The 26403-nt window shown below is 41.1% G+C and overlaps 1 protein-coding gene across 1 annotated transcript in view; it reads right to left on the reverse strand.

Moving 5' to 3' along the window:
- LOC117529108 (A-kinase anchor protein 2) overlaps nt 1-21843 on the reverse strand; it is a 187401-nt gene extending 165558 nt beyond the window's left edge. Inside the window, 1 exon segment of the mRNA XM_034191808.1 lies at nt 21547-21843. Coding sequence (XP_034047699.1) covers nt 21547-21597 — 51 coding nt within the window. The 5' untranslated portion in view covers nt 21598-21843.
- Nucleotides 21844-26403: the final 4560 nt, after the last annotated feature.

Raw genomic sequence — 26403 nt, forward strand, 5'->3', positions numbered from 1 at the left:
TCATATTTTATACTAGCAAGACTTTGATTCTGTGTCAATTCCATGTGGAGCATAAGATGGACTGTATTGTAACAAGTTTCTTTACTATATAACAGTGGATAGCAAATGTTTCCCATCAAGCTTTGCTTTTAAGGCCGACACAATGTCAGGCTCCTCACCCACTCACCATCTCCTCTCTGATCATTTTACCAGGTGGTTAACAATATTGACATCATGTGGAAGAAAAAAAGTCTAATTTATTAGAAGTATTATCATTAAATGGACATCCTGCACATTTATGTTTTGTTTTTTTAAAGGTTTACTAGTGTGTTGCCCTTGGGGTGGGGGTGGGGGGTCTCACAGGCTCTAGATTGGGTAGTGTTTATAAAATAGATAGCTGACATTTTTCAAGGGTGGCAATAAATTATACAAAGTTTCTATAAAGATTTCAACTGAAAGTGCAAGAAATTAAAAAAAATGTTTTGTGAATAATTGTATTTATTATTTGGCACATTTAGTTGATGTCATGTTTTACAACTGGCAAGGTTGAGATATTTCTTTTGCTCAGAGCTTGTTTGGTTACCAGGGACTAATTAATGGTGATATCAACGTCCATTGTTCACTGTGTATTTATATCCTTGATTTCTCCAAAAATATTAGTCCTATCAACTTTCTGTTCTTGCGGAATTTATCCTTGATCCACAATGCATATGCATACCAAACGGCAAATGTCAGCTCTCCCCAGTTTCTCCGTGAGCTCATGCAGGGTATACACGTACACAGAGGCCACTTCGGTTTTAATATATCGCCGACTGAAGAAAACAAACTCAAGAGCAAAATGTTGCAATATTTTAAGGCAAGAGTGTCAATTTGAAGAAGAAAGATCATAGATAATGTCAAAGGTTTAAAATATGTGTTGTGGTAAAGGTTCTAGGTTCAAGGATCCTTACTGTTATTGAATGTGTATACAACCCCAATTCCAATGAAGTTGTGACGTTGTCTAAAATGTAAATAAAAACAGAATACAATGATTTTCAAATCCTCTTTTGTCCAGAGGACATGACATCCATGATTTCCAACAACAATTTGAAATGTGGACTCATCAGACCACAGCACACTTTTCCACTTTGCGTCTGTCCATTTCAAATGAGCTCGGGCCCAGAGAAGGCGGCGGCGTTTCTGGATGTTGTTGATGTATGGCTTTCGCTTTGCATGGTAGAGTTTATCTTGCACTTGTAGATGTAGCGACGAACTGTGTTAACTGACAGATTTTCTGAAGTGTTCTTGAGCCCAAGTGGTAAGATCCTTTACACAATGATGTTGGTTTTTAACGCAGTGCCACTTGAGGAATCGAAGGTCACGGGCATTCAATGCTGGTTTTCGGCCTTGCCGCTTACGTGTAGAAAGTTCTCCAGATTCTTTGAATCTTCTGATTATATTATGGACTATAGATGATGGAATCCCTAAATTCCTTGCAACTGAATGTTGTGTTCTTTGAGCATTCATCAACTTTCCCAGTCTTTTGTTGCCCCATCCTAACTTTTTTGAAACATGTTGCAGGCATCCATTTCAAAATGAGCAAATATTTGCACAAAAACAATAAGGTTTATCAGTTTGAACATTAAATATCTTGCCTTTGTGGTTTATTCAACTGAATATAGGTTGAAGAGGATTTGCAAATCATATTCTGTTTTTATTGACATTTTACACAGCATCCCAACTTCATTGGAATTGGGGTTGTACAACAAAATTATACTGCACTCAGTTAAAAACTTTGAACCGACCTCAACTAATGCTTTTACCAGCTTGTGCTGCAGTCATCATCTGATCTACTAATTCCAGAACCCATTTTAATATGTGTGCCATGAATGGAGCAAATCAGCCAAAGAACCTGTGAGAACTGTGGCAACAAATGGACAGATAAACCAAAATTTTGAAGTTTGACTCTAGTGACCTTGACCTTCACTATAATAGAAACAGTAAATGGTAACTGGACTGCATTTATATGGCGCTTTTCAATCTGCATCAGACGCTCAAAGTGCTTTATAATAATGCCTCAAATTCACCCCGATGTGAGGCTGCTGCCATACAAAGTACTCACTACACACTGGGAGCAACTAGGGAATTAAGGACCTTGCCCAAGGTCCCTTAGTGATTTTCCGGTCAGGCTGGGATTTGAACCGAGGATCCTCTGGTCTCAAGCCCAGCGCTTAACCACTAGACCATCACCTCCCCAACATTAAGGGCAATTATGTGGTCAACTGATATGAACACATTAAATTTGATGGAAATTGGCACAAGCACCTTGGAGGAGGAGTGGAACAAACAAACAAACAAACAAACAAACAAACAAACAAACAAACAAACATTTCTCAATATTATACAATATAAATACTATCAATCAATCAATCAATCAACTTTTTTCTTATATAGCGCCAAATCACAACAAACAGTTGCCCCAAGGCGCTCCACATTGCAAGGCAAGGCCATACAATAATTATGAAAAACCCAACGGTCAAAACGACCCCCTATGAGCAAGCACTTGGCCACAGTGGGAAGGAAAAACTCCCTTTTAACAGGAAGAAACCTCCAGCAGAACCAGGCTCAGGGAGGGGCAGTCTTCTGCTGAGACTGGTTGGGGCTGAGGGAAAGAACCAGGAAAAAGAGATCGATCACTAATGATTAAATGCAGAGTGATGCATACGGAGCAAAAAGAGAAAGAAACAGTGCATCATGGGAACCCCCCCACAGTCTACATCTAAAGCAACATAACCAAGGGATGGTCCAGGGTCACCCGATCCAGCCCTAACTATAAGCCTTAGCGAAAAGGAAAGTTTTAAGCCTAATCTTAAAAGTAGAGAGGGTATCTGTCTCCCTGATCTGAATTGGGAGCTGGTTCCACAGGAGAGGAGCCTGTGAACTATAAATAGCATGATTATGACTTGGAATATAGAGCTGGATATGTGCAGAAATGTGGAACTTTTCAGAGAATATAGCAGCTAAGTGGTTTGGATTTTCCATTTTGCAACAGTAAAATATAACACAATCCTAAAATACCCTCGGCTGTATGAGCATTGTCTTCTTTATAATTTGTAGATGTTTAATTGGTATCCCAGTGCAAACATATATATATATATATATATATATATATATATATATATATATATATATATATATATATATATATATATATATATATATATATATATATACATACATTTATTGTTATGAAGATCCTATTGTCTTATGTACAATTTGTAATTGTTAAATCAAGCCCCTCTATTTTGTCACATGATAATTTCTCAAGGACCACAATGGAAACAAAGTAATCAGAGATTTCTCACGTCCACCAATCCGGAGCCAGATCACCTCCAAAATTCAGTGGCGTCTTCCATGCCCTAATATCTATCTGTGGTGCAGATTTGGTGAGAATCCATGAAGTAGTTGCAAAATAATCCTTCAAAGCCTATATAAAGGGAAATCATGATCCAGAATCTGGATCTGTAGTCTTCCATGGCACCTAATATTGATCTGTCGTGAAATGTATGTCAAAATCTGTGCAGTAGTTTTGACGTAATCCTGCTAAGAGACAGACAAATAAATAAATAAGTAAACAATGATTTTATTACATCCTTGGCGGACGTAGTAAGTGTTTATTGTGCTATCAGTGTATCAAAGCAAAGGTTTCGCAATACCCGATGGCCATATTTTGATGGCCTCGGATAAAAATGAAGTGAGTTGCAGTTGAATTTATGGGGGAAGACCAGGTGGTAAACTTCAATGGCATCATTAGAAGCCTTCCTGGAAGTCAAAAATACTGCAATTCCTTGACTGGCCACTTGAGGCTGGCTCCAAAATAGAGCACATCCTCATTGGAGTCCATGTTAAAATGTCAAGCTTTAGAGCAGAAATAAACATGTTTACACTCTGGTACAAAAAACAGTTTTGGTCTCTGTAGATTCCGTCTTCATGACAACTGCCCGGGTGAGAATTTTTTTTCTAACTTCTTATTTTAAGATGTTTTAAGCCATACATTTCTGTATAAATGTGGGAGTGACCACTTTGAGTGACAGTGGCTGAGCCCAGTGTCTCTGCCTCTGACTGTGACCATAACTCAGAGTCCTCTTAATGTGCCTGCTAGCTGTTATGTTGTTCAGGTGTCTGTTTGTGTATAGTATTTTATTATAAACAACTAGAATAATCTGTCTTGTTGCTATGGTGAAATGCCCAAATGGAAGATTTGAGATGTCTCATGCTGTAATATGCTGTAATATGCTGTAATATTTATGCTGAGTGAAACTCTCTTCAGTTTAATGCTGTATGCTAACTGTGTTAGCAGTTTTAGCAGCTGTCAGACCTTCATCCTTTAGCATCACTTAATGTGCGATTACTGAGTAAAAAGCAGCTCATAAGTTTTAATGTACACAACAAAGTAAACCATTATGAGAATCACCGCACAGTCCCCAAAAATATGATTTAATAAGCACCTGAAACACCCGAAAGTTAGCCTATTAGCTAGTTCGGACTCGAACAGAGGGGTGTGTCCAGGCTTCTTATGTCACACACTGAGCCCCCCCAGGCTCCACCCCTTTATGCCTTAATCAGTTCATCCTGAATCAGTGTCGGAGACTTTGTCCAGTATATATTAGAGGGTGACATGGGTCACGGGATTCCCGTAGGATTCCCACGGGATGGGAGTCAACTTTACTATTCATCACGTGATTGGGATGGTACAGGATAAAAAGGTCACAGGAGCAGACGGGAGCGGGAACCAACTAATAGGCATACTCTCACTAGCCACCAAGAGCGGCACGCTGAGCAGGGTGACTAATAGGACAAAAAAAAAAAAAAAAGAAAACAGAGGACAGGTGCCGCCATTCTGTAGTTTTCTTTCAGTAAGCCTACACTGTAATGCAAGTCAAAAGAACTACACGGCCCAAAAGCCAACAGTGTTTCCCGGAGAGCAATGGACGGAGCAAACACCAGCATAGCAAATATTACTGAACGTTAGTAGAGTGGAGTGTGACGGTATTAACACGCTGTATGCTGCTTGTAAAACTGAGGAGAGGTGCGCCACCCTCAGTCCAGAAAATGAAGATGTACTTATTTTCCTACTTAGCAACATTTAAGGTAAGAATGTGTTAGATGTTAGTTAACGTGATGATGCTGATAGTTAGTCCTAATTAGTTTGTAGGCAGTGTTTTCTTGCAAATAAAATATTCAAGTGTGCTGAAGAGTGAGAAAGTAGACTGATATGGCCATTGTATTTTTATTTCATATTTGCATCATATGCACTTTTTTCTTTTTCCAAAACCCAGGTACAGCATGTGATTTGTGAAGGTAATGATGCCTTTATGCACTTTGTTCATTGAGGACAGTTCTCTTGCTTGGCAGTTTTTTGTTGTTATTGTTGTTTTAGCTATTTAAAACAAAAAAAGTAATGCCACTGTTTTAAGCCATGCATTATTTATGTTTTGTGCCTCTTAGTGAAGTTTCTTAAATTTGGATTAAGGCAGTAAGTGCCTCCCTACAAGTATATTACCACAGATGAACTGTTCCTGTTGCCATATCTTTTGAAGTTAAACTGAAGAACACAAAGTAATCTGAAAACAAATGGGGAGAAGATCAAATCAAATTTGGTGTATTGCCTAAAAACTAAAAGAAGGGGAAAAAATGGGAGCGGAACAGGAGTGGGAGTCATTCTGATTGGGAACGGGATGGGAGTCATTTTACCAGGAGTGGGATGGGACAGGATTTATTTTTTTTTTACTCTGGTCCGGGTTTGGGATGGGACAAGAATTTTTCTGTGGGAGTGGGATGGGACAGAAGTGAAAATCTACTCCCATGTCACCTTCTAGTATATATACACTCTGTGGGGAAGACCAGGAGCCCTGCTGGGCTCACTGTATTTTTCCCCAGTTGACAATATCCTTTTCCCCCTCAGGAAAATATTCTTGGTGACACACTCATGGCTTCCCACACTCTGACTCACTGAGCATTTGGCCCCAGTTGGCTCACTGCTAAGGTCTTATACAGAGGGCATCTCTTTTCCCACAAGTACCCCCCCCCCCCCACCAACATGAAAAAGTGTCTAAAAAAAAGGTCAATGTAGGAGTTTATGTTTGAATATTTGATATCTTCCAGTTACTGTAACTTTAGAGCAAAATAGTATAATTTCCTGCAGATTTAGAAGCATCTTTACTCATCTTTGTCCATGAACACAGCAACATTTGGTCTCTGCATTGAACCATCCTAACTGCAACCCTGTAAAAAGCTGGAAAGACATGAAAAATGAAGGGGAACAAACCCATCCTGCTGTGATTCTTAAATTTACTTTTCTTGCATTTAAGGCCTAAATGTTTAATGCAATTTTTTGTGAAACCTCTTGAATTAAATGTGAAATACTGCACTATAAGCACCGACTGTTTAATTTCATTTCAGCTCCACAGTGTTGATGTACAGAAGCAAAGGGTGGGGAAGGGGTGTCCAAATACTTATGGACCTGCCTGTAGGTGGACAGATTTATCTATGTACGAGGTCTATTAGAAAAGTATCCGACCTTATTATTTTTTCAAAAACCATATGGATTTGAATCACGTGTGATTACATCAGACATGCTTGAACCCTCGTGGGCATGCGAGAGTGTTTTCACGCCTGTCACCTCTCTGTTGACCCAGGAAGTCGTCAGAGAACAGAGAACTTTCAGAAGAAGTCGGCATGAGGAATGTATTCGGACATTCCATTGTTAACGGACATTTTGTAATGAAAGAACGTGCAGGCAGAGTCGCATGTCGGGCTGGACCCGACCGCGGGGGGCGCGACAGGAAAAACACATCTGTTGGAAACCTTAACGGGCAAGTTGGAACATGCTGTTAAACAATTTCTCAGTTACTCACTTGTTGAAAGCCATCAAAAGCCACCTGAATTTTACAAATGGTTTTCAACGCGGAGGTGTTTTTCCTGTCGCGGCGCACACAGATTCGTCGAGTTGTCACGGAAACGACTCGACTAATTTGCATGCACGTCTTTCATTACAAAATGTCCTTAAACAGTGGAATGTCCGCATAAAGTCCTCATGCTGGCCTCTTCTGAATCTTCTCTGTTCTCTCACGACGTCCTGGGTGAATTAAGCCTTAAATTAGGATGTTTTCAGGTCGAAACAGGCCGACGATGGCGCCTGGAAGCGCTGCGCGACGTCCCGCTCCGTGGGAAGTCCTTACAGCGACAGAAACACCCCATAATCTCTCATCAGCCGTTAAACTTTTCACTGAAAACCAGCTAAATTTCTCGAATAGTGTCCACTCGGATATTCCTCACAGGTCCAGAAAAATTTTTGATAAAGCAACGCGCGCCATCTCCAGCAGCGTGTGAAACAAAGGAATTCAGCCGAGAGGGGTGGACCACATCTCACTCAAGGCCTGCCCACAGGGAAATGACGTCACCGACACGCGTGAAAAAACTCACGCATGTGCATGAGGGTTCAAGCATGATTAGTGTAATCGCACATCATTCAAATCCATATAGTTAAAAAAAATAAATAAAAGTGTCGGTTTATTATCTAATACACCTCGTATATAGACATAAATGGATAGGTTCCCTCAGTTGCAGAGCAATAACTTATGTTAACTAATAAGTGATATTAACTGAAGATATACATAGACACGGCACCAGTGGTGGGTCTTCACGTACACACTGGTGTAAATTTGTCAGTTTTTCTATATTAAAAATCAAAATGCTGCCCCATTAGCATTATGGGCAATTGGGCCAAAATGCTTCACGTCAAAGGCTGCAAACTATTAATTTCCAGTACAAAAAGGTCTTCCCATAAACACACGGGTCCCACATTTCCTCAATGAAAGCCTATACACCGGGGATACATTCACGCAGAGGTGATTAGAATGTGGTAAGATGCTGATGTAGGTCTATTTAATTAAAGTCCTGCTCATGATGAGATCATCATTACAAGCTGGTCACAGATCACATGGGTCACATGCCAACACACCCAGCATAAACATCTCACAGTGGAAGATCAGCTTCTCAGAGCAGACTGTCATACCTGAACACTCAACGACAAGAAACACAGTGCTGCAAAAGTTATACATTGGACATTTACACGACAAGAATCCCAGTGTCCCAGTACTCTTCGCCTAAGGGGAAAAATCTGTCGCAAGCCTTTGTCAGAAGTCTGCTGAGCAGTTCTGGACTAACTGTGCAGTACAGAAGACCCCCAAGCTCAATCTCGCTCATTTAATATTGAGTAACTACCAATACAGAGTCCTAATCCTGCACAGGACACACTGCAAGTACCTGAAAGCCAATCCAGTGGATCTGCAATGCATTAAGAAAAACTATAGTCAATCCAATCTGCTCCTTGATATTGTTTCTTATTTTATTTATATATTTTTACAAAATAAACAAAATTTGTTTCATATGGTTCTAATCAAATCCACTCTATGCATCATTATAATAATAAAAGTAGAACATTCAGAATAATATTGATAAACAACACTGATGAAACACAAGTGACAGTGTTTTGGTTATTAAAATAAATTAATCCTCAGTGATGATGATGATGATTTGTGTATTCACTTTATTTTCCCATATATCATACTGCCTCCTTTAATATGTGTGAATTATTTTTATTTGATCTGAATGTTTATGGGTGGCAGATGCACTAGAGAAACCATTCTAGGATTAATAATGGTTTCTGTGTCTATAGTAAAAAAAACAAAAACAATAAGAAGCTAGAGTAACAGTAAGAAGAGAAGCACATGTGCCATTTGTAAGAAACAGATTTGGTGCATTTTGGAAGTGAACCAGAGCATAAACATGCTTTTAAAACTTGTACTATGGCACTGTGAGCAGAACGTACTGACAGAACACTGGTTATTAGCTCAGTCGGTACGGAGCTTATGAAGTAGATTAAGATGGAACGAGAACTAATCTAAGATACATTTTTATTTAATCAGATCCTTATCAATCAAAAAAAGCCTTGATCGGCTGATTTAGATGGCTATAATCAGATCAGGAGATCCCTGCTCTGCAATCACACTCAGCATTAGTTGAGTCATTTGCACATTCTTTTAAAATCAGTACATGGGTAATTGCCTAACATTATCTCAGGGCCCCTTCACACATAGTGTGAAGTTAGACTGAAGTGCGCATGAAGTGCGCAATGACGCAGGAATCGTGTGCAAACCATGTAAAATCGTCCCTGCCTCTAACGCCTCATACACCTGTTGTTACAACTATTTGCGCACACCAACGGCTGAAAGTGTGCGCTGTGTGAACCCATTGGACCCTCTCGCGGCAGGTGTCAGACAAATTCCAACTGACACACATGAACATCTAACACCGCTCATTTGGTACCTCGACAATGTGTGGCCAGTCACACTCTTGGCATGATAACAGTCTGCAGACAATCACTGTCGTGCTGGCAGTGAAATTTGTCTAAGTTCCACACGACTGTGGAGTTGCCGAGATGTGGTGTGCCATCGGCTCCCCCCACAACACGTGTGCACTACCTCCACCCCCCACCACATGCATGTGTGTGGTTCCCCCCCGCAGGTGAGGCGCATCTCATCTGATCACAGAGTGACACCTTGGTCTGTGCTCTGAATGGATGGGGGTGTGGCAGCTGTTGAAAGCTCTGGTCCTGGACATCAGAACTGCAGAACATGCACTGTGTTTTGATGGACATGCGTGTGTGTGCGCTTGCTGTACTCACATCGAAATACATAAAAACATATATCGCTTCTGCAACGAGTTGGAGAGCGCGCACACTGATAGGCTGTTCCAGCTGGACTGGCCCATCGGTTTAGGTGGACATGCAGCAGATGATCTGGATGTCACGTCTCTCTGACAGGACAGTGAGTGACGCACCGCAGGACCATATGACAGGCCAACAGTATGACAAATATGCCACTTTCAGTCACGTATCAACAGAAATACACTGTAGCAGATCCTGCTTGGTCAGTTATCACACTTTTTTTTTAGAAAATATGTTTGTTTGTTGATTTTAACTATTTCAGGCTTCTGTTATAAGACAGTTATTGTGGTGCAGTGGTAGAGTTTCTGTCTGGTAATCAGAGTGTGTGGGTTCAAATCCTGTGCGTGGCAATTTTTTTTAATCAGGATTATTTAACTGTGGGGTTCTGTATTGCGTCCCCTTTTATGTATTATTTATATCAGCCCAGTGATATTCACTAATTCACTAATACAGCTGGTTTTTATTTTATTTTATTTTATTCCACATCAGCGGAGAAGATACCATAGTGTGCACAAACCGTCAGTGCGATGTTTCGTGGTGTGCTCATATGAGCTCTATCACAGTGAGTCACCCGTGGAGTTGGACGCAAATCGACCAAATTTGCATTATGTGTGAAGGGGCCCTCATATTTAGTTTTTTCAACAAGTGTGCATGTGTGTGCTAGTCAGCAAAGCTAGATGACTTCACCAAATCAACAGAGCTAGACTAGCCAACATTCCAGCTAATTTGCTCATCGGCTAATAAGGACGGTCGACATTGTCACTGTGATGTGTAACTGTATGAATGCCGTGTACTTCACAGAAAAAGGATGGATGCTAACCTCTTAGCTCTTCAGCCAGTGGTTGGTGCCAGGGAATGCAACCTTAGCACATCCGTGAAATGTCATGCAGGACATACGATAGCAGCAGGTGGATTCTATACTCGCCATATCTATATTGAGGATGGACAAGTATGCAACCTTTTATGCATGGATGCACACATGCTAAAAATTGTTCATAAAACCTTTTTCATTTTTTTTTGCCAAAAATCTGGTATGAGGAGTGAACTGAGGCTGAAGTAAGTGTGCTGTAATTTGCGCCTCACATATTCAAACCCTGTATCAAAGCTCTTTGTCCTTAACGGTGCTTCTGTTTTCTGTCACTCATTACAAATTAAATGAAAACATTTCAAACCCGTAACCAGCGGCCCCCACTGGCGCTACATTCCAGCCGCGAGTCTCCGACCCCCCAAACTCATTCACTCACATGCAGACGTACACATCCTTCCCAGCCATGCAAGAATGTCCATTAGCTTCCCGACAGCTGCTGCTAATTTTAGACGGTATGTAACGCCTGGCGTGCCCAGAACCCCCCACTGCCCTGCAAACCACACCCTATTCCTCCCCCACGTCTTCTGTCCCCCTAAAATGACTTCACCCAACCAGCCTGAAAACATGACCTTCATGGGCACCTCCTCTCTGAACCACCTGTCCGCTGTCGTCTCATCAGCATCCAGCGTCTGATCACTTGGGACTCTGTCGCACTTCCTCAAGTAGATGCTTCAAACCTTTAACAATCTTTAACGGGCCGAACCAGATAGTGACAAAAAAGCTGTTTTAGTCTTTCTAGCTGAAGTACGTATGCACACTGATAAGTTAATTTAAATAAGAAAAAAAATTGTTGAAACTGATTACATAAAAAATATATTATTTATATTTATATTCATTATAATTATTATTATTATTGTTATTATTATTATTATTACTACTACTATGACTATTGTTATTATTATTTAATAAATAAATTCATTAATTTAATTATTCATTGATTTATTTATTTTTTGTTAAATAACCATTCCGGAAAAAACACAGACTCGCTTTGTATCCCAAGGGTGAAAAAGAAGTTAGCAGGCTACAGGGTTTTCTGTAGTCATGCTAATATTTTCTGACATAAGTTCATATTCTTTCAATGCAGATGAACCTATAATCAGCTATATATATACTGTAAGGAAGATTCTGTTAAAAAAAAGAAAAAAGAGGTTATTGTGTACTGCTAGGGTGAAAAAGAAGTCAGCAGGCTACACAAAATATACAAATTCTTTAAATGCAGATTCTTTTGAACTAATCATTTGCTTGTGTGTAGTACTGGCCGCTCTGACTTGTTACACTAATAGTTACCCTGTAGGTTATAGGATTCAGTAGCAGCTGGGGAAGTAAATCACAGAGTTTATCACTCAAGTCTCTGAGAGACATATTTTCCTGAACTTTTGGCTACTTCACTCAGTACTGTGTAGCTGGTTGTAAGACATTAAGTGCTGCTGATGTTCTGGATTTGTGAGTGACTTCATGTGGACCAGCCCCACACTTTTACTACTTTAAATGCTGCAGTCACAAATGTCGCTCGGGGCCTGCTCTATGTCAAACATCATCTTCACCTTCTCCTGACCTCACTCACTCCTGCTAGACATCACTAAGTGGATCCAGAACACTGTCCAGCTTCCAGAACCTAATGCAGATTACCTCAGACAACTCATTGATTAAATTCTCCAAGCTCTCTCTGAACTGGACACCAGTCGTGCACGATGGTTCTTTTTGTTTTTATTTTCAGAAGGCATCAAGTCATTTAGAATTTGAGTTGAATGCGTTTGTTTGCATGGTCGTACAAATTCTTCCCTGCAGCTAAATGTCCAGTCGTCTGATGTCAGACACGCACCATCTTGTGTATACAGTATTACTCGGTGCCACTCATGGTTAGCAGGCCTCATCGGTAATGACCAATTAGGAAGACGGAACGCTCGCCGTACTCTGGCTGATCTCACGCACACACATGTAATCAGGATTTGGGGAATCCCGAGAAGGCTCTACTCTGTCAGACGACTATAATTACGTCTCAACAACACAATAATTACAGCATGACATCACAAATCTGCACTAATCTGGCCAATTAGTAACCATGGCAACCTGCACCACTGGCATCTGCCCGTCTGTAATCACCGACAGACTGCGCAGGAATCTTTAGTTGGGTATGTTTGATGGACAAACGGTTAAATTAATCCACTCTGAGATGAAATGCCCCCTTGTTGCAGACATAATAATAATAATAATAATAATAATAATAATAATAAAATATTTTTTGGCAGTTAGAAAACAAACTTGTTTGAAGTTAAGAGAGACGAGGAAAATGAAGCAGTGAATAAATAATTCAGGAGAGGAATGTAGCCAGTTACATTTAATCCCATATTTTGTTTTTAAATATTTTTTGATTTTAAACTGATTTTAAAATAACTGGAACTTTGAAAAAGCCAAGAGAACACTGTTAATTCTACCCGGTTCTTATTGCAATACTGTCCCTTACAAAGTACAAAGTCAAACTATTTCTCAATTTAAATTTAAATATGGAATAACATTAGTACTTTGATGACTTATGACTTATGAGTCATATGCTAATTACTATTATAGCAGGGGTGGTGACCAAGTGGTTAAAGCGCTTGGTTTCAGTGCAGAAGGTTCCGGGTTCAAATCCCACCCTGCACATTTCTCCATGTAATGTGGAGCTGCATCAGGAAGGGCATCCGGCGTAAAACCTGTGCCAGTTCAACATGCAGATCCACCTTGGATTTGCTGTGGTGACCCCGAGTGCAAACAATGGAGCAGCTGAAGGGACTTACTATGCTAATTACTATTATACCAAAGCACAACGAGAGATTATACCCAGTGGTGGGCACAGTTCAGCTAATCCGATAACTGATAGCTATTGTTTTTGCTAGCAGATTAGCTTTTCAGATAACTTTTAAAACCATCAGCGGACCAATTATCTTCTGATGAATTTAGTTCTGATAACTTTCAGTCCGTTAACATTTTTTGCTGGTAAAAGTGAGCAAAGTTTAACAGTCAAAAATGTTTGTAAACCCTAAAATCAAACATTTCAGTCCGTCTGTTGTGTGTTTGTGGCTGTCGCTTGCTGATGACATCATCATTAAGCGCAAAACATGATTGGCCGGTCAATGCAGGACAATTGTGAGTAGTGTAGATCAGGTTCACTTTAGACGTCACAGTGAGTGTTATTGCCCACTCGACACAAAAACAAAACGGACTAATTTTAAAATTATTTTATTTTATTTCTTAATTGTGGCTGGTGGCATAATTTAATCACCAAGACTCGGTGGGAGAGAGGAGATTTGGATAATCAGGACGCTTTATGTGGATTATTTCTTCAGAATTTAATGAATCCCACTGAAACTAACAGGTAACATGTCTTTTATTCTGCCAATCAATGCATTAATGGACGTGTTGCAGTTGTTTAAGCCGCAGGGTTCAAAGCATGTGAAAAAAGCAGCAGCTTTAGTTCGTAAATGACGGTGTATATAATACTGAAATAAACTGTGACTTCTAATACTGTGTTTTACTGCTTTTGAAAGATGATGACAGTGTTTGGGGTTTTATTTTTTTTATTCATTCATTTTTTTGTGCGTTTTTATGTTTTTTGCAATCCTTGAATTTATCCAGCAGTGAAAAGTGAAGTGAAACTAGTTTATCAGAAGCCGAAAGTCCTAATCTGATGTAGCTGCATCCGAATCAATGCTAAAAGTTATCGGTTATCTGTAATAAAGATAAATTTTTTAGCAGTTTATCGGTTTAGCATCATAAAAGATAACTTTTCAGTTATCGGATTAATGCTTATCGAAGCTAACTTTGTGGTTAGCTGTGCTCACCACTGATAATAACAATAACAACAACAACAATAATAATCACAATTATAATAAAAAAACATTCTTGGCATCTAGAAAACAAGTAAACTTGTTATATGTTTCTGACGAAGTTACAATGAAACTCGTCTATTGGACATCTGGATTACAAAGAAGTTACAAGACACGAGGAAAATGAAGCAGTGAATAAACAATTCAGGAGAGGAAAGCAGCCACTTTTAATCCCATATTTTGTTGTTAAATATTTTTGATTTAAAACTGATTTTAAAATAACTGGAACTTTGAAAAAGCCAAGAGAATACTGTTAATTCTACCCAGGTCTTATTGTAATACTGTCCCTTACAAAGTACAAAGTATTTCTCAATTTAAATTTATAAATGGAATAACATTAGTACTTTGATTACTTATAAACTGTATAATTGATTCATATGCTAATTGCTATTATTCAAAAGCACAACAAAAGATTATACATTTGTTTTATACGAGGGCTGTCCGTAAAGTATAGGTCCTTTTTATTTTTTTCAAAAACTATATGGATTTCATTCATATGTTTTTACGTCAGTCATGCTTGAACCCTCGTGCGCATGCTTGAGTTTTTCCACGCCTGTCAGTGACGTCATTCGCCTGTGAGCACTCCTTGTGGGAGGAGTCGTCCAGGCCCTCGTCGGAATTCCTTTGTCTGAGAAGTTGCTGAGAGACTGGCGCTTTGTTTGATCAAAATTTTTTCTAAACCTGTGAGACACATTGAAGTGGACACGGTTCGAAAAATTAAGCTGGTTTTCAGTGAAAATTTTAACGGCTGATGAGAGATTTTGAGGTGATTCTGTCGCTTTAAGGACTTTTCACGGTGCGAGACGTCGCTCAGCGCTCTCAGGCAGCGTCATCAGCCTGTTTCAAGCTTAAAACCTCCACATTTCAGGCTCTATTGATCCAGGACGTCGTGAGAGAACAGAGACGTTTCAGAAGAAGTCGGTTTCAGCATTTTATCCGGATATTCCACTGTTAAAGGAGATCTTTTTAATGAAAGATGTGCGGACGGGTCCGCGCGTCGGGACGCAGCCGACACGGCGCGGCGGCACAGGAAAAACACCTCCGTGTTAATAACCATTTGTTAAAATCCAGTTGGCTTTTGATGGCTTTCAGTGGAGTGAGTATATGAGAAATTGTTTATCAGCTGGAGATGTTCCAACTTGTCCTTAAGGCTTCCAGCAGAGGTGTTTTTCCTGTGACGGAGCGTCGCGGCGGCTGCGAGCCGACGCTGCAATCCGCCCGCACGTCTTTCATTAAAAAAATCTCCTTTAACAGTGGAATATCCGGATAAAATGCTGAAACCGACTTCTTCTGAAACGTCTCTGTTCTCTCACGACGTCCTGGATCAATAGAGCCTGAAATGTGGAGGTTTTAAGCTTGAAACAGGCTGATGACGGCGCCTGAGAGCGCTGCACGACGTCTCGCACCGTGGGAAGTCCTTAAAGCGACAGAATCACCTCAAAATCTCTCATCAGCTGTTAAAATTTTCACTGAAAACCAGCTTAATTTTTCGAACCATGTCCACTTCGATGTGTCTCACAGGTTTAGAAAAAATTTTGATCAAACAAAGCGCTAGTCTCTCAGCAACTTCTCAGACAAAGGAATTCCGACGAGGGGCTGGACGACTCCTCCCACAAGGAGTGCTCACTGGCGAATGACGTCACCGACAGGCGTGGAAAAACTCACGCATGCGCACGAGGGTTCAAGCATGTCTGACGTAAAAACATATGAATGAAATCCATATAGTTTTTGAAAAAAATAAAAAGGACCTATACTTTACGGACAGACCTCGTATAGTTATTCATTTATTTGTATCTGTATCTTACAGAAACCACAAAGATTAAATCAGATGTTACAATGGACCTGATTTTTGCACAAATGCGCAAATATTCTAACTGACATACTGCAGCATTTATCAACCTAAAGTCATTCACAATCAGCAAATTCAGTTCAGGTGGATTTGGGTAATCTATAAATCTATTATAGGTACACAGCACATGGTTCTGTCTCTTGGATCAGAACACATTTCATTGCACTCTGTAAGAATTTTTATATTTTTTTCCACACTTTAGATATTATGTCAATAAAAACACATAGAAATCCTATTCTGCAACACTCAGCACTGCATGCTGACCTTGGACTAATTATTAATTAACTCACATAATTCTCATCATGTTAAATTTTTACTCAGAAAATTTTAAATATTTCGAATAAAAGGCATCAGAGGGCCGATGCAAACCCTGCACACGCTTAACAAACACAGCTTCTTTTTGTGACTTTATCATGACACCACTAATATCAATCAATCACAAATATTTTGCAGATCAGTATAAACTTTCTGGTTTTGGAGATATAGCAGAAAATGTTTTTCACACCATGTTTTTGTTGACTTTGATCTTTGTCCGATTCTTTACAAAACTTAATCATCTTGAGATATTCGAAGTTGAGAAATTGAGTAAAAATCCATGTAGCCTTTTCTTTGTTATCTTGTTCACACACACATACACACACACAAAATTACAATACCCTGCTTCATCGCTTTGCTGGCATGCAGGCTAATCATGTGTGCGGTATCACATGTGCAGGTGTTATTTGTGGATGAAATCTGGTGGAATGACTGAGGTCCAATCAAGGACAGAATGATTTGATTTGGGGAAAAATCACTTACTTTTTCCAGGGCCAATTTATCCTGATGGTGCTTCTCAACTTGTGGATTTAGACCCTTTTATTACCATCAGCAGTGCGCCGACTATGATTGGTTGGTTTAATCACACTGTTCGCTGGCAAAGTTGCTTTGTTTTTGAAGGGTTTTGTTTTCACTGGATTGTGTGTGTGTGTGTGTGTGTGTGTGTGTGTGTATACAAGATAACTCAGAAACAAGTGGACACTTTTGTTGGTGGGAATACTACTTTGATAGAAATCGTGAGGTAATTAGAGCTGAGATTTTGGAGTACTTTGGAAGGTTGAAGGTCAAGGTCAAGGAAAACATGATAAAACAAAAAAAACACTTTTTTGGGGGGGGGGGGGGGGGGGGGGGGGGCATCTAAACAACCAAGAAGCCCAGATTGACCAACATTGGTGGGAATGCTACTTTGATAGAAATTGTGAGGTAATTAGATCTTAGATTTTGGAGTACTTTGGACGGTCAAGGTCAAGGTCAAGGTAAGCATGATTAAAAAAAACACTTGTTTTGGCAGGTGGGGGGGGGGGGGGGGTCTAAACAACCAAGAAGCCCAGATTGACCAACATTGGTGGGAATACTACTTTGATAGAAATTGTGAGGTAATTAGATCTTAGATTTTGCAGTACTTTGGACGGTCAAGGTCAAGGTCAAGGTAAGCATGATTTAAAAAAACACTTGTTTTGGCAGGTGGGGGGGGGGGGGGTGTCTAAACAACCAAGAAGCCCAGATTGACCAACATTGGTGAGAATATTGCTTTGACAGATATCTAGAAGTGATCAGATTTCAGAGTACTTTGGTCAAAGTGCAAAGGTTAAGAAAAACGTGATCCAAAAAACACCTGTTTTTGTGTTTCTCAACAACCAAGAATATATTGATCAGCAAAATCCTACAGCAGAATCCTGCACAGGACTCACGGACAGATCCGTGTGATTGTATGGAAGTGCGTCCATAGAGACACACTAGACGTTTGTCCAGCTTCTTGGTTGACCCTGACTGTGTGTTGCTGGGATCACGCTGTGGTTTACACTGTCCTCAGTTGTTAGCACCGTTACTGTAATAGTAGTTTTCCTGCATGCAATTATCCGGTGCAGAACTCGAAAGCTATTATTGCCGTTATGGTCTTTGATGTGCTGCACACACACACACGCACAGCTGAGACGAGACAGAAGCACGTCTAGTAGAGACAAAAGGACTCAAATGAGCTCAATCCACACGGCGTCTGATTGTACCGTTAGACTCTGTGCACACAGTCACATCAGATCTGGAAACAAACTGGACTCAGTAGGATTTATTCTCACGATCAAATATTTGATTGAACAGAAATGACTCAAAAGTGCCGTTTCAACTCCGACATTTCCACTCTCTGTCTTTACTTACTGTAAGTGAAGACCTGGTTTAGGTCCAAGCAGCCTGGTAGGGCTGCCATGTTTCAACGTGGCCAAAATAGTTTCTCCATCTGCTGCTGTTCCTTGTGTGTGTGCGTGTGTGCGTGTGTGTTTGTGTGTGTGCGTGCGCCTGGTATGCTGTGGTTCTTCACTGGCGCCAAATTTAGTCCCAGCTAGTGAACCCTGGTCAAGCTGTTGCTCTGAAGTCCTATCAGCAATGAGCCAAACACTCCAACAGATGCCGGATGCTCGAGTCACAAACAGACCAGCGAGTACTGAAAAGCCACTGTTTCTACCTCGCAGCTGCAAAGTCCTCCTGGACCTTAGAAAGCAGACACAACTCAAACCATTGGGTATATGGACTCCAAAGACATTCGATCTCCTGCAACCACCCCCCAGCCCCCATGACAAACACAGAGTAGCAGCAACGCGAGTCAAAGTGACCCTTCAAACCAATCGGTCAGGCAACATCGGAGATCTGACCTTTAGAGATCTCTCAAAGGATGACATAAGCTGGAAGTTGAGGTTGTGGAGGGACGTTCAGCAACACTAAAAAAAAAAAGAAAACCGAGAAGATGGACTTCGATGTGGTTGTGGACCTTTGCAGCAGATGAGGCGGCAAATGTTGCTGAATACACAGCCTGAGTCATCAATGCAAGAGCTGAATTTAGTTTAATTTACATATATATGAGGAGAATCAGGACGAAGTCGGCCGCACGGCAGCTGTCATGATAAGTTCTATATTTAATTAATTAACTAAAAAGCGGCTTGACAGTTACAATGGCACATGCAGAAGCAGTTTTAAAGCTGGTTTTTACTTGATGTGGATGTGCAGATTCAATTGCATTTCAGCATCTTTAGTTGTGCACGTAGCAGGTATTTTCTCAGATACAAGCTGCCACGGTGATACAAAGGTATGGGCACTGATGAATAAGGCAAAAGAAGAGGAAGCGCTTGAAGATTCTTAAGAAAAGAAGTAAGTTCCATATCGGCCCTCAGGCCCATTGATGGCATGTGTTTATGTCCGTAATCTGTAGCGTGACATTGGTGAGAGTCTACAACTGGATGAGACACCAGTCTGGTGCAGGTTACTTCCCTAGCAGAGGTCCATCCCCATTTACAGCTGAATGGACTGAGACAATGCAGGAAATGTCACTGGGAATCTGCCCCAGAACTACATATTCCCCACACAACTCTGATCTCACTCAGGAACCTGCTCTATTCTTTAGAGGGCAATTCTACGGAAATTTCAATGACAGCAAAATCTAGCCCTATTTTAGTTTACTGTTAAAAACTGGCTCTGATTGTAATTTTGTTACTGTACAATTACACAAGAGACCCACGTACAAAAAAAGCCAAACAAAACAAACAAACAAACAAAAAACCCTCCAAACAAGGACAAGACAAAACAACCATCAACCAACCAACCAACTTCTCTGTCTGATGTCCGCTCAACGTTTTGAGGATGGATTCAACAGACATCAGCTGAGAAGGAACACATTTAATGAATGAGAAAAGGACAAAAAATGGACACAAACAGGCGAGTTATTTGTGATTTATTTTTTTTATTTGTGATGAAATCAGACATTTCATTGAAATGGGCGTTCCCATGCTCATGCATTGGCCCACCCCCTCTTGAAGGTTGTTCTTCCATTTCAAGATTTTCAGCAGCTTTACACTACAGCACCACCAGTAGTCCCAGTGTTGAAATGCAGTCTGTGCAACTGTTAATGCATAAGGACCTAAATCCATGTGTGATGTACAAACAAACATATCATTGTATCGTTATTATTGTTACTATTATTATTATTGTTATTGGTATTATTATTATTATTATTATTATTATTATCATCATGATTGTTAACAGTAATATTTTTAAGGAAACAGGGTTGATATATAAATCATCCTACAGGGAGAAGGGGTGGGATTTGATAAGTTTTGACTTCTCACTCTTTTTTGAACTAATTTTAATTTCACATTATGTGTTGTTGTTTTATTTTTTCTTTTGTTATATTCAAAATAAACCTTCAAATCAAATCAAATCAATGTCAGTCTTGTTCAGTTATGGACTGATTTTCCCTCGGCAGCTGCAAGGTCTCAGGGTCAAAGGTCAGATTCTCCAGCTACTTCATTAATTTCACAGAAATCACAACTGCTCCTACATTATTATGGTTCAATTTCATTCAAAGTTGCATTCAAAGACTATTTCCTAGGAGGTCCTGCATTAACGTTGTGCTCAAGGTCACGTTCAATGTCAAATGTCAAATTCTTTCATCTATGAAGAAAGAGTTTCCTTTAACCTGAAGACCATCACCTCCTCAAGATGCTCTGGTTTAGATTGAACTTTTAAGGCAGCAACACACTTCATCCAAGTGAGTTTGTAGGCGCGCTGAAGAACCCAAGTGGAAACATTTCCCCTATGAACTCTTGTTTTAACATTTCCAAATGGGACCAAATAGTCCCTCGTCATCTAAAGGATCGTGTCACATCACGACCAGCAAATATTTTTCACAGGTGCTGTTGTCTCATGTTTGTTCGTGAAAGACATTAGGTGAATAAAGTTCATTCTGAAAGTGGGCGGGAATTTCTGTAGTCTGCTGACGCCACAAAAACAGCCAATCAACATACAGGAACCATTACAAAATTTGTTGAGCTCTTCTCCTGGGTATCGGTGCAAGAATATGGTGACTTTTGACCTTTGAAGTTAAATGACGTAAGTATCATTGCTCCATGTTTCAGGGGTCACCAGTAAACTGACGGGGAGTGTTTACGTCACAGAAAGTCACCAAAGCTGAACTTTAGGCACACACGGCAACGCTCCAAAACCCTGTGTGTTCTAGAAATGATGTGAGCGGAACACGAAAGTACAGACCTGTGACCAGAGAGGGACAGAGGTGCAGACAGCGAGGTAACACGGCAAAGACTGAAGAACCAAAAGGTGAGACAGGCAATGAAAGAATCAGCAAATTAAACAGACAAAAGGTCAAAGAAATAGGAAGCAGAAAGTAGAGACTTACCGCCAAGGCCTGCAGCCTCTCTTTGTGGAGCTGAGCCTCCTCGCACGACATCCTGAGGGGGGAAGCAGGGGAGAGGAGAGGGGTGAGAGTCCGGACGGTTGAGAGCTGGAGACCCTCAGTGCCAGATAAACACAGACAGGAGGGATGGAAAAAAGAGTGAGAGAGCAGGGAGAGGAGTATCCAGATGAGGTCCTTCCTCAGCAGCAGTTCGACCCGAGAGAGGAGACGGTGGGAGAAGGAGCTCCTAAAGGTCTTACTCATTGGCCATGTGCCTCATACTCAGCCCACTGCTGCATTTCTCTCTCTCTCTCTCTCTGTCCTACTCTCTCACTCGTTCTTTTGCACTCTCTTTCTCCTCCCATTTGCACCCTCCCTCCCTCTCTTTTTTCAGCACAAGCCATGTGTGATTAAACAGCTGGGAGGAGGAGCAGAGGGAGAGGAGAGAAAGAGAGAGGGAGCAGCAAAAAGGGGTGGAATGGGCGGACGGGGGGGGTGGGGGGGGTGAGGAAAGGTAGAGGTAGATAAACGGAATTAGGGAGAGAAAGAGGAGCAAGATAAAGTGCAGGAGTAAGGAAAAATCTGGCAGGAAGGTGATTTGTCATCAGCCCGTCTCAGACATGCATTTATTTAACGCTATAACTAACTGCTGGTAACTATAGTCTGTGCAGATATGACAGTGTAGAGACGTCAAACTTCACCTCTCCTGCTCATTTAGGGTGCAATCTTGTCTTTTATAGAGTGACTGAGCAGTGTAGCCCAGAGAAATCTTGAGTCTGAACGGTAGAAGTTTGATTTGTTGTTTGCTATGACAACTCAAATGTAAGAAGGTTTAGACAAGTCTCAATCCAAAATCATGTCACCTCAAAGTGCAAAACACAAGTAGGGTCTATACCCTACCCACCCCGTGAGCAAACACACTGGCAACAGTATTAATGGCCCCTTCACACATCGTGCAAAGTTTGGTCGGTGTTTGGACGAAAAAGGTGAAACAGCGCGAAACAGTCTGAAATTAGTGCAAGAAACATCACGCCGACGGGCAGGCGTGCACAAACCTGGTGAGAGAGTTCATGCATGCGCCGGTGTCCGTCCAGCAGGAACAGTGCCAGGTGCAGCACATCACGCCGCTTATGTGGAATAAATAAAAAATAAATAAAAACCAGCCGGTACCGCTTATGGGGAATAATTAAAAAAGAAAAAAACACACCACACGGGACGCAAACTTGCACCTTTCAAAACCTCTGGTTCCCAGTGAGAGACTACAGAGCTACAGAGCTGTTCTTTGAAAGCTGCGGGAACCTGCCTCATATCAGGAAGGACACAGAAGTATTACAAAAAAAAATTTAAATCCCACACCGTATAAAAACACTGCATTTATCAAGCGAGCAATACAAATATGATCCGTCTGTTCCTCTGACCCATGGTCACAGACATACAGTCATGAAATGACATGAATGAGAAGCAGTGTGCTCTGATCATGTCCACGTCTACTGGTCAGGTGCGTCCAGTCGGCCGCGCGTGTTCTGCCCGACATGCATGTGTTGTGGACGGCGTGCCACAGCACAGACACTGCATCATGTGTAACAGAGCTCACGTGGGTAATGTGACGGTCAGATTGCTCGCTGTGTGTTCTGATCTGATGGTCCGTTTCAACCTGGGGGGCTGTCAGTGTCCGCTTCGTGCGCACACTCGCTTGCTGCAGCTTGTCGCCACCATGGCGATATATATTTTTATTTATGTCCACATAAATACAGCAATCAGACACACGTGCCTCACAGTGGACAGTTGTTAGTCCATGACTGTCCAAACACAGTAGGTGTTGTGTAGCTGGAATGTCCAGAATGACAGATCATCACAGCTGCTTCTGTCGGAAGCCATGCCTCCTGTGAGTGGAGCGCACACACCCACGTGTCAGTGTGTGTTTGCAAAGTCACACTCATGGGGAACTTAGACAAATTTCACAGTAGTAAGACAGTGGTCATCTGCAGTCTGTTGTCATGCCAAGAGTGCGACTGGCCACACATTTTCTAAGTGCCATGCGAGTGGTGTTAGGTGTTTGTGCGTGTCACCTGGAATTTGGCCAGCACCTGCCGTGAGAGGGTAAGATGGGTTCACACAGCACACACTCTGTCTTTCAGGTGCTTGTTTGCGCAAATAGTTGTAGCAACAGGTGTACGAGGTGTTGGCGACAGGGACAACATTACATGGTTTGCACATGATTCCTGCGTCATGTGCACTTCGTCCAAACTTCGCACTGCGTGAAGGCCCTAAAGAAAAACATCCTCAGCATTTTTGATGCAGACCAGATTCATTGGGGTTACCATCTACTTTGGAAGCACCACAAAAGACTGACAGAAGTCTGACAAGCTGGTGAGAGCTCGAACAGAGTTCTCTTTTTTTTTTTGAGAAAGGCAGGGTATCCTGGAATGGGTTCCCACCAAGGCCTTGGAAGGTGTTATTGTTCTGGTGGAGTCCTTGAAAATCCTTAGAAAAAGGTGTACGGGTGTCCACACCACATCCCCAAAAGGAACAACCTGTTGCCTGCTGGAACAAGGTGGGTAAGGGAAATAGGCAAATCTGATCTGTCACTTTGAGAGAAGGATCATCTCTTTGAGGAAGATCACTTGGTGTCCCCAACAGACTCAGTGATTGAGTGGTATAATAGTTAGAACTCAAGACTCTGAGGTGATACCAAGAGTCAAACCTGCATTGTCTAAAATGGGAGATGCAGCAAATGCCACTCAGCCTGGGACTTTCCTGGGAACCTGGAGATGCCACAAGTGGAAGTACCTGTCCATACAGAAGGATCCTCTAAAAACACATGGTCCCAAAGACATCCAGTAATCTAATAGAGCAGCACTTTGTCAGGAACAAGTATTACCATGGTCAGAGAACAAAAGCAACATAATTCACCCATTATTGTGATTGCAATAACCACTGAGGCTGGACAGCAGATTGTAGTCTTAAATTTGTCATTGACCCCAAAGTTTCATTTGATCCGATTAAACAGCTGTATGGACCTTTATTGGTGGTAAAATAACACAAAGTAAATTAAGTGGATGTCTGAAAAGGGCTGTAGTTCTAAACTAATGGTCAAACAAAAACAGGCAATAATAGTGTGAAAATGAAAGATGATTCATTCATTCATTTATCCTCACAAACTAAACAATAAATAAACAATTTCAAAAGACAAGGGTGTGATGTCGCCCACACACAAACCGTCCAGCTGACTCTTCAGATTCTATTTCTAGTCATTCTGTTCAAACGTCAATCCCACAGCCTTTCATTGTGACACAAAGAGAAGCACAAAGGCAGGATGAAAGAAAAGGGAGGATAAAGAAAATAATTCAGTCCATGAAAATGTCTAAAACTGAACATCCAAAGGGGGTAAAAAATCAAATTCAACACAGGGAAAAGGGCCTTAAACTACTCACCTTCATGCCCAAACTGTGCTGACGCACTCGTAACCAGTGTAACCAAGTCACACTCATGTCCCTTTTTTTTTTTACGTTAAAATGGTTTTGGGCTTCATCTTGAAATTATTTCTTCTTCCCCTTTAACATATTTAATTTAATTCTTATTTTAACAGTTTCTGTCATTAGTCTCTTCTGAGATGCCTCTGGTGGTTAGAAATAGAGATAAAAAATTATGAACATGATCGATCGTTAATTCAAGTAGTTCCACACTCTCCAAATATGACACACAAGATCCCACAAAAGTACTTTTGACACTGCATTCATGTGCTGGCGGTATGTGGGACACGATAATCCAGATGTTCCATTTATTACAGTGATGGAAATATCCTCTACTTCTGGTTGTGAGAGCAGCAGCCACACACCATGACAGTATACGCTGTCAAAACTGAAAAATCTCAACTTCTTCCGCTTGCCACAGTAACAAGGACAAATCAGATGATGGGCTATGCGTGCCTGTATGCCAGATTCAGGAATGCCGTATGGAAAACCTGCTCTTATGCTGTGGAACAGCTTCATCCTTTTAATGCACGCAATGAGGGAGAAGTGAATTCCGCACCCCCAATTCCTGGTTCAGTCACTTTCTACTTTCTTCATGAAGGAAATGGGGGATCTTATAAAAGCCTAATTGTTTTAACTTATCTTCATGAAATTCATTGGAAAGGCGGAGCATTAGCCAGGCGATAACCCATCATTAAATCTTGGTCCACTCTGGATCCAAGGAACCCGCCAACCACCCCAAATCAAGAACAAATGAACAAACTTATGAATCATGAAGGAAAAACATAGCAATCTTGTATATTTACACTATGAAGAAAATGTACCTTTCCTGCTTTATGATGTTCACAATGTAAACCTGACATCACAGGTATCTAACTCTCCACACCGGGGACAGAAATCAGGACTCTGCCATCCTTGTTTGAGATATTTCCTCTTTGAGAGTGGAACTCAGTCCTATGTAGGACCTGGGACCTGTTTTGCTGGTACTCATCTGGATTCCGTAGTGTGTAGCAGATGATAGTATACGAATCCCCTGAATGGGACGCCAGCCTGATGCAGGTTACCCATTTACACCTGGTTGGACTGGGACAAGGTAGATTAAGCGTCTGGTTCAAGGACACAGAGAGGCAGCATGAGTAGGATTTGAACCCAGGTCTACTTGTTGGCAGGCCAGCTAATTATCCAATGAGCTCCCTGCTTGGTTTTTTTCTTCTCTTTAAGAGCCCTGACAGGTATTATCCAGCACAACACCGGTTGCAAAGAGTATTGCAATCACTCGTCTGTGGTGTGTGTGTGTGTGTGTGTGTGTGTGTGTGTGTGTGTGTGTGTGTGTGTGTGTGTGTGTGTGTATGTGTAGAAAATATCCCTGAAACGGATGAGCAGATGA

The sequence above is a fragment of the Thalassophryne amazonica genome, chromosome 17 (genome assembly GCF_902500255.1).
Source record: "Thalassophryne amazonica chromosome 17, fThaAma1.1, whole genome shotgun sequence".
NCBI lineage: Eukaryota > Metazoa > Chordata > Actinopteri > Batrachoidiformes > Batrachoididae > Thalassophryne > Thalassophryne amazonica.